The sequence below is a fragment of the Colobus angolensis genome, unplaced genomic scaffold (genome assembly GCF_000951035.1).
Source record: "Colobus angolensis palliatus isolate OR3802 unplaced genomic scaffold, Cang.pa_1.0 Scaffold370, whole genome shotgun sequence".
NCBI lineage: Eukaryota > Metazoa > Chordata > Mammalia > Primates > Cercopithecidae > Colobus > Colobus angolensis.
Window position 1 is genome coordinate 1,693,562 of NW_012117044.1, and position 9,254 is coordinate 1,702,815.

Here is a 9,254-nt window from a genome sequence, read left to right on the forward strand (position 1 = left end):
CCCAGGCTAGAGTGCAGTGGCATGATCTCAACTCACTGAAACTTCCACCTCCCGGGTTCAAGCGATTCTCCTGCCTCAGCCTCCAGAGTAGCTGGGACTACAGGCACATGCCACTATGCCAGGTTAATTTTTATAATTTTAGTAGAGACTGGGTTTCACCATATTGGTCAGGCTGGTCTTGAACTCCTGACCTCAGGTGATTCACCTGAAAGTGCTGGGATTACAGGCGTGCGCCACTGCACCCAGCCTCACTGTGCTTTTTATGTTGTGGACTCTGTGGGTGTCATGGTCTCCTGGAGGGCAGATCTCGGCCAGCTTGACCCTGTGTTTCCTGGCCTCTGCCTCCCACTCTCTCTCTGCTGGTCTCTGGGCACGTGTCCGCCAGCCATTCTCCATGCAGGAAGTAGAATGTAGTGGCTCTGCAGTAACTAAGCAGAGTTTAAACTTGGGGCCCGTCTCCCAAGCCAGGTGACATTGGAGAAGGTTTCTACTTCTTTGGGTCTCTGTTTCTTCATTTATTAAAGGAGACTAGTGAGAGCATTGTTTTGAGGACTCAATGTCCTGAGCCAGCTCCCTTACCATGGTGGTTTCTCTGAGTGTGGTGTCACTGCAACAGGGTATATCTTCTCCCACTTTCTGTCTGGTTCTCCTAGGTCTTTTTTTTTTTTTTTAGATGGAGTCTTGCTTTGTCACCCAGGCTGGAATGCAATGGAGCGATCTCAGCTCACTGCAACCTCCTCCTCTCGGGTTCAAGCAATTCTCCTGCCTCAGCCTCCCGAGTAGCTGGGACTACAGGCACCCACCACCACACCTGGCTAATTTTTGTATTTTTAGTAGAGACGGGGTTTTACCATATTGGCAAGGCTGGTCTCAAACTCCTGACCTTGTGATCGCCCTCCTTGGCCTCCCAAAGTGCTGGGATTACAGGCGCGAGCCACTGCACTCGGCCTTTTTTTTTTTTTTTTTGGAGATACAGTCTTGCTGTCACCTAGGCTGGTGTGTGTAGTGGTGTTATCATGGCTCACTGTAACCTTGACCTGCCAGGCTCAAGTGATCGTCTCACCTCAGCCTCCCAAGTAGCTGAGACTATAGGCATGCGCCAACATACCCAACCAATATTTTAAATTTTTGTAGAATCAGGGCCTCCCTATGTTGCCCAGGCTGGTCTTGAACTCCTGGTCTTAAGTGATCCTCCCAACTCAAGCCTCCCAAAGTGCTAAGATGACAGGCGTGAACCACTCGGTGCAGCTTTCCTGGGTCTTTTAAAATCTCAGCTTCTGTGTGTGTGTGTGTGTGCACGCGCGTGTGCTCTCACACGTGAACACGTAGAGCACTCCTCAAAATAGACCATCTCAGCCTTCTACTGATGCCTGTAATGTTCAGTCCATCTTGGAAAACAGAAATCTCAGGTTATGTTCCCACTGTGTGCCAGGTAAGATACTTGCCACTTCCCTTTTATTTTACATCTGGGTACATTCTAGTCTTTATTACCTTTCCTCAGGGAAATTAATACCGTCATGGACACATCTATGTTCTTCATAGAGCAACAGGGAAAAGCTCATTCTGGGAGTAGCGGAGGCCAGGTGGCAGGGAGGGGTCCCAGTTGCAAATGCTGATTTTCAGGTGCCACTCTGGGCCACAGACTTCCCTTCCTCCGCACCAGGTCCTTTGTATTCTTTGCAGTGTTGAAGTCAGAGAGGGAAGACAAGTTGAAGCTGGATCCTGAAATTTTCTCTCTTTGAAACATCTTGATACCTCCGAACTTTGACCTACACCCACCCAGCTGAGGCTCAGGCAAAGTGTTGTTGTTTTTCCTTTACCCTTCCAGTCTCATCACCCAAGGTTTGATTTCCTGTAGGTTTCAGTGCCTCTCACCCAGCTTTCCCATATTTGTACTGCATAAGAAGTCAGATTCCAATGTGTCACTCCAGGAGTTTTGGTAAGAAATGAGTGTCCAGGAAGCAGGGCAAGAAACTTCCTGAACACAGCCTTCATTGCCAGTCCAACCCTCAGGAATCACACCATGACAGAGTTCATCCAAACATTCCTAATGGATGAAAAAAACACTTTTTTTTGAGACAAGGTTTCATGCTGTCATCCAAGCTGGTGTGCAGTGGCGCAATCACGGCTCACTGCAGCCTCCACCTTCCAGGCTCAAGTGATCCTCCTGCCTTGGCGTCCTAAAGTGTTGGGATTACAGGTGTGAGTCACCACCCCCAGCCAACACTTTTTTTTTTTTTTTTGATACAGAGTTTCACTTCTTTGCCCAGGCTGGACTGCAATGGGTGCGATCTTGGCTCATTGCAACCTCTGCCTCCCGGGTTCAAGCAGTTCTCCTGCCTCAGTCTCCCAAGTAGCTGGGATTACAGGCACATGCCAGCACACCTAATTTTTGTATTTTTAGTAGAGACAACAGGGTTTCATCATGTTGGCCAGGCTGGTCTTGAACTCCTGACCTCAAGTGATCCGCCCACCTTGGCCTCCCAAAGTGCTGGGATTATAGGCATGAGCACCGCGCCTGACCCAGCCAACACTTCTTAATATCCAAAACTTTTTATTTTTTTTTTATTTTTTATTTTATTTTTTTTTGAGATGGAGTCTCGCTCTGTCGCCCAGGCTGGAGTGCAGTGGCCGGATCTCAGCTCACTGCAAGCTCCGCCTCCCGGGTTTACGCCATTCTCCTGCCTCAGCCTCCTGAGTGGCTGGGACTACAGGAGCCCGCCACCTCGCCCGGCTAGTTTTTTGTATTTTTTTTAGTAGAGACGGGGTTTCACCATGTTAGCCAGGATGGTCTCGATCTCCTGACCTCGTGATCCGCCCGTCTCGGCCTCCCAAAGTGCTGGGATTACAGGCTTGAGCCACCGCGCCCGGCCTATCCAAAACTTTTTAAAGCTTTCTACACCATTCAGTGATCATTTATTTATAAGTACTGGGTTTAATACCTAAGAAGATACGTTCATTAACCTAGGGACTGACTTTGCATCACTTCCAGTGTAAAAGGTGTTGCTGCAGATTGAGTGTGTGGCCAGAAATTGGGGGCCTCTCAGAGGGCACAGACACAGTGCTAAGGCATGGTACACACCATGGATGAGGTGATGTACCGTTGTGCTTGCAGCAGGCACGCTCAAAGAGCTGGATTCCCAATCTCTGGATCTGTCCAAGCCTCAACCTGTCCCCTGCCTTGGATGGGTATCAATACCACCTGGCTGAGGTGAAGTTTTCTTTCCACCTGTTAAAGGTTATAATACCTCATAGCAATAGGAATAGCAATGGTGGATCCCTGAAGAGGGCAGAAGTTGTTGCGGGGGTGATGGGCGCGGGCAAAAATGCTAGGGCCTTCTGGAGAAGTGCATCTGAGGTTCCTCTTGGAGACCTTCCAAAGCAAAGTTGGCTTTTGGGACTTACAGGACCCCTTTCCTATGAATGCCTGCTTTCTTGAGGCTTAGTCCCCTGCTGTAGCCTGATGGGCCAGGACTCAGCTGAAAAGGCTGGAAACTTGGGCGGAGCGGCCCACCCTGTGCTCGCCACCAGAGCACAGTGTGACCTTAGCAAGATACTTCTCTTCTCTGGAACAGTTTCCCTCTAGGGTCTCTCTCATGGTGGCCCCCTTTCTCTCAGCCTACCGATCTTACCATGTGTGTCTCAGGGCCCTTCACAACTACAGTAACAGCTCTTGTAAACTGAGCGGTCACTCAACTGAGTGATCTGAGTCTTCTGAGTACATGCAGCATAATCAGATTCAAAGTAGACTCAGTCACGGTTCCCACTTTACAGATGAGCAAACAGGCAGAAAGAGGTAAGTCGGAGGCGCACACAGCAAGTTAACAGCCTGGATTTGACTCCAAAGTTTGTGCTGTGAATGGTGTGTCTGAATCTTGAGGTTAAAGAGCTTTCTTCACAACCTGGCCTGGGAGGGATTAATTCCACAAATGTGTACTGAAGGCTAAGCGTGGATCACCCCCTGTGCCTTGCTGCCTGTGCGTGGTCTTCAGAGGGTGAGACCGTCTTTTTTTTTTTTGAGACGCAGTCTTGCTCTGCTGTTGTCAGGCTGGAGTGCAGAGGCGCCATCTCAGCTGACTGCAACCTCCGCCTCCCAGGTTCAAGCGATTCTCCTGCCTCAGCCTCCTGAGTAGCTGGGGCTACAGGCGTGCGCCACCATGCCTGACTAATTTTTGTATTTATAGTAGAGACGAGGTTTCACCATGTTGGCCAGGATGGTTCTCGATCTCTTGACCTCATGATCCACCCGCCTCGTCCTTCCAAAGTGCTGGGATTACAGGCGCAAGCCACCGCGCCCGGCTTAGACTGTTTTGAGGCAGAGGAGGAAATCCGCGGTCCCTTGCCCCGAGGCCTCTCCCAGCTGTCTCCAGGAGGACTACTGGACTCCCGCCTGGACCCCCGCCCCGTGAGTGCCCCTGCTCTTCCCGTCTCTCGCCAGATTCCTCGGGCTCACGGAGGTGTAGCCCACTCCCCTGGAAGGCCCTGGGGAGGGAGGCGACCAACTCTGCTCACTTCCTGCCTGTGTTAGGCAGGCGAGCAGCGTCAGGCGCGGCTGCTGTCCCAGGGCTCAGCCTTAGGCTGATTCCCGCGTGTAGGGCAGAGATAGGACGGGCCCCTTAGCGCAGGGGGCTCTCTGAGCCTTAAGAGCAAGGGGGCACGGAAATGGGGCGGAGATCTCCTCTGCAGCGACTACCCTCGGGACTCTAGAAGTTAGCCCCACTTAGGCCGCCAGAAACTACTCCATGGCCTCTAGGAGGCCCTCCCGAAGGGGCTGCGAGAGAGCCAGACGAAAGAGGACTGCGCTGGCCGCCAGCCAATCAGCACCAAGAAATGTCGTTGAGGCGGGCCCGCGGGAGAAACCGCCAGTGAGGCGAGGGCCCAGGAGGTGTGGGCGGGGCTTTCCTCCGCGGAAGTGGTCCCCACCCTCTTTGCGTGGATTGGCTGTCCCGGCTCACTTTCAAGCCCCTGCTCTACCGCGCTTGCGCAGCCGTTTTCCGTGTAGCGCGCTTCTAGTGTTACTTTGCTTGCGTCTCAGTCCGTTTGCACATTTTGTGCTGCGCCATGCCGTGATGGTGGCGGTCTTCAGTAACGGGGACGTTGGAGGCTGGGAGGGATAACTGGACGTGAAGGGCCAGCACTGGGGGCGAGCTCGGGGGGTGGGCAGGGCTGAGGGATGGATTCCAGGAGTGAGGCCTGCAACCCCGCAGGGGGCCCGGGACCCCGGGGAGAGTTTCCTGTTGGGGTGAGACAGTTGTTAAGGTTGCATTTCAGAACGTTCTGGTAGGGGCTGTGTAGCAGGGTGAGAGTGAAGACCTGTGCAAGAGGAGAAGCCGAAAGGGTTCAAGATGGTAGGCGAAGTCATTTGTCATCAATCTTTGCTCGTTCTGCGCCTGGTAGAACGCGAGTGCTTTCCTCCTACTGCACAGGTCACCTCTTAGCTCCCTGGAGCAGCTCCTACTCATGCTTCTCCTGTACCAGACTTCTCAGCTCTTGGGCACCTCCTTTTCATTTCCTGCAGGCACTTCACAGCCAACAACCGTTAAAATAAACTTTTCCGTTCCCCCACCATCTCTGACCTTTCAGAATTTCCCATCTCAGGTCGGTCTTTTTCCCAGGTGGTGGCACAGGCCACCACTAAGCACAGTCATATGGAGATATCTACTGAAATGTGTGCCAGCTCCTCAGGATATGACCCCCTCAAGGACATGGACAGTGGTCCAAAGTTACAGCGCTCAGCATATAGTCTGACTCCACCAAAGGGAAGTTAGGCAACTCGTTTCCCTGTCCGCCCCGCTAGTCAGAGCCCGTCCTTCTAGTTTCTCCATATTTCGCGTATTCAATCTTCTCTCCATCCTAATTCTCATCCTCTCCCAAGGACCACTGTGAGCCATTTCCACTCTGTCCAATTCAACAATTGCCTCACCTGGGAAGCCACCTTTCCTGTTCACCTGCCTCCCCTCCGGGAAGCCCACTTTTCCCAAACCCTACATCACAGGTATGGGTGTATCTGTCTTCACTCACCTCCCTTTTCTCCCAGGGCTGTGATTTCAGGTCACTCGGCTTCCTGTTCCCAGAGACCTTGGCACATGGATGGAATTCATTGTGGGAACTGGATGGATGTGTGAAGTAACTATTGAGTAAAATGATTGATAAATCACTGAGTAGGAAGGGCGCCATGGCTCACACCTGTAATCCCATGACTGGGAGTCCCGGGCAGGTGGATCCCTTGAATCCAGGACTTCGAGACCAGTCTGGGCAAAATGGCGCGACCCCGTCTCAATAAAAATAAATAAATTGGTCAGGCGCGGTGGCTCACACCTGTAATCCTAGCACTTTGGGAGGCTGAGGCAGGTGGATCATGAGGTCAAGAGACGGAGACCATCCTGGCCAACATGGTGAAACCCCGTCTCTACTAAAAATACAAAAATTAGCTGGGCATGGTGGCACGTGCCTGTAATCCTAGCACTTTGGGAGGCTGAGGCAGGTGGATCATGAGGTCAAGAGACGGAGACCATCCTGGCCAACATGGTGAAACCCCGTCTCTACTAAAAATACAAAAATTAGCTGGGCGTGGTGGCCTGCGCCTGTAGTTGCAGCTCCTCAGGAGGCTGAGGCAGGAGAATTGCTTGAACCTCGGGGGAGGAGGTTGCAGTTAGCTGAGATCGCGCCACTGCACTCCAGTCTGGCAACAGAGCGAGATTCTGTCTAAAAAATAAGTAAGTAAGTAAGTAAATAAATAAATAAATAAAATAATTGAGTACTATTTGGGTGGATGGATACACTTTTGGATGGATAATTATGTCTTAACCCCCTCAGCAGCCTCTGAGATTTGGCTGCTCGCTCCTGGAAACTCGCCTCTCTGACCTCTCTCCTCAGCTGGAGACCACGGGGGCCACTGCCTGCCTCCTGTCTCCTGCATGTCTCATAGTTTGCTGAAACTTGACATTTCCTGAAATAAATACTTGGTTTCCTCTTTAAACCACTCTGCCTACTCTCTGTGCTCCATCCAAGTGGTAAAGTTGAAGGCCTGAGCATCATCCTAGACTTCATTTGCCTCCAAATCCCCATAACCGATCAAACGATTCTTGTCCATTTTGCCTCCTAAACAGCTCTGTGACTCATCCCTTTCTGCCCTCCTCTGAGGGCATAAAGTGCAGTACAAGCTTTGGCATTCAAGGCCCTGCTTGAATCTCTTCTTGGGCAGTCTCCATCAGCCCTCTCCTGCTGAACCCTAGAATCTTTTAGGTTCCTCATGACCTTTCAGAAGTCTAAGCTCCTGCTATTTCGTTTCTGGGCCACTCTCCTATTCCCATATTTATAAAATAAAGTAGTCTTTGAATGTTTGCTCTGGTTTCTGAAAAACTACATATCAATTGCACAGTTTTATGTTGCTAAAGTTTCTCATCATAAAAGTAAATAGTTGCAAAAGATATAATTTCTGGTATGTTTTAATATTGATATTTTAAAGTAAAATGGCTACATGATTCTTAATATATCTAGCGGAATCTGAACACCATACATACTATTTTTTTTTGAGATGGAGTTTCGCTCTTGTTGCACCACACTATTTTTTTTATTTTTTTGTTTTTGTATTTTTAGTAGAGACGGGGTTTCACCGTGTTAGCCAGGATGGTCTCCATCTCCTGATCTTGTGATCTGCCCGCCTTGGCCTCCCAAAGTGCTGGGATTATAGGCATGACCCACCATGTCCAGCCAGCTAATTTTTTTTTGAGATGAAGTTTTGCTCAGTCGCCCAGGCTGGAGTGCAATGGTGTGATCTCGGCTCACTGCAACCTCTGCCTCCTGGGTTCAGTCAGTTCTCCCACCTCAGCCTCCCGAGTAGCTGGGATTACAGGTGCCTGCCATCATGCCAGGCTAATTTTTTGTATTTTTAGTAGAGAGGGGGTTTCACCATGTTGGCCAGGCTGGTCTTGAACTCCTGACCTCAGGTGATCCACTTTGGTCCTCGGCCTCCCAAAGTGCTGGGATTATAGGCGTGAGCCACTGCACCCAGCCTAATTTTTGCATTTTTAGTAGAGATGGGGTTTCACCATGTTGAAACTGCCTTTGCAAAATTATGACTGAGACAGTGAAAGAGATCTAACTTAATCGACTCCTTCTTGCTTCTAACCGCCAAGCTGCCTTTGTTCGTTCCTGGGTATGGGCTGAACTTACTTTGGGAAAAACTTAGTTTGTAGTTTGTTTGTTTATTTATTTATTTATTGAGATGAAGTCTTGTTCTCCTCTTTTGCCCAGGCTAGAGTTCAGTGGCAGGACCTAGGTGCAATCTCGGCTCACCACAACCTCTGCCTCCTGGGCTCAAGGGATTCTCCTGCCTTAGCCTCTGGAGTAGATGGGATTACAGGCACCCACCACCACACCCAGCTAATTTTTTTGTATTTTTAGTAGAGACAGGGTTTGACTGTGTTGGTCAGGCTGGTCTTAAACTCATGACCTTGGGAAATCCACCTGCCTCCTAAAGTGCTGGGAGGTAAGCCACCTGGCCAGGCCTGTTTGTAGTTTATAATTTAAACAAAGATGGTAACAGCCCTTTCTCAAAGCAGACCTCCTTCTTGCCTGGGGACTAGGCTAACGTTAGCCACAGAGTTAGAAATTATGGTTTAGGAGTCATGCAGCTGGAGGCTACAAGATTCTGACCCTCCCTAAACTGCTCCTAAGATCAGTGCTTGGGATATTTTACAGACCTGCACTTGTGGATCAGCTGGGGTCACCCAGATCAATAAACTGGCTTGTCTGACGTTGTGTTCTACATCCAGGAACTGACTCAGCGCTAGAAGACAGCTTCTACTCCCTATGATTTCATCTCTGACCAATCAGCACTCCTGGCTCACTGGCTCCCCCTCTACCCACCCAAGTTATCCTTAAAAACTCTGATCCCCGAATGCTCAGGGAGACTGATTTGAGTAATGATAAAACTCCAGCCTCCCACACAGCTGGCTTTGCATGAATTACTCTTTCTCTATTGCAGTTCCCTGTCTTAATGAATTGGCTCTGTCTGGGCAGCAGGCAAGGTGAACCCCTTGGGCAGTTACAGTGTTGGCCTGGATTACTTGAGGCCCACACGGTGTGCATGACCACGCCTGGTTAATTTTGGTATTTTTAGTGGAGACTGGGCCACCTGCCTCAGCCTCCCAAAGTGCTGGGATTATAGGCATCATCTGCTGTGCCTGGTTCCTTTTTTTTTTTTTTTTGAGACGGAGTTTTGCTCTTGTTGCTTAGACTGGAGTGCATGC

The 9,254-nt window shown here is 50.2% G+C and overlaps 1 protein-coding gene across 1 annotated transcript in view; it reads right to left on the reverse strand.

The window, feature by feature from the left end:
- The window catches only part of FXYD4 (FXYD domain containing ion transport regulator 4), a 26,827-nt gene that overhangs the window by 11,508 nt on the left and 6,065 nt on the right, over positions 1-9,254 (reverse strand). Inside the window, exon 3 of the mRNA XM_011953811.1 lies at positions 4,975-5,234. Within this exon, the coding sequence (XP_011809201.1) occupies positions 4,975-5,234 (260 nt within the window). The remainder of the gene's footprint in view (positions 1-4,974; positions 5,235-9,254) is intronic.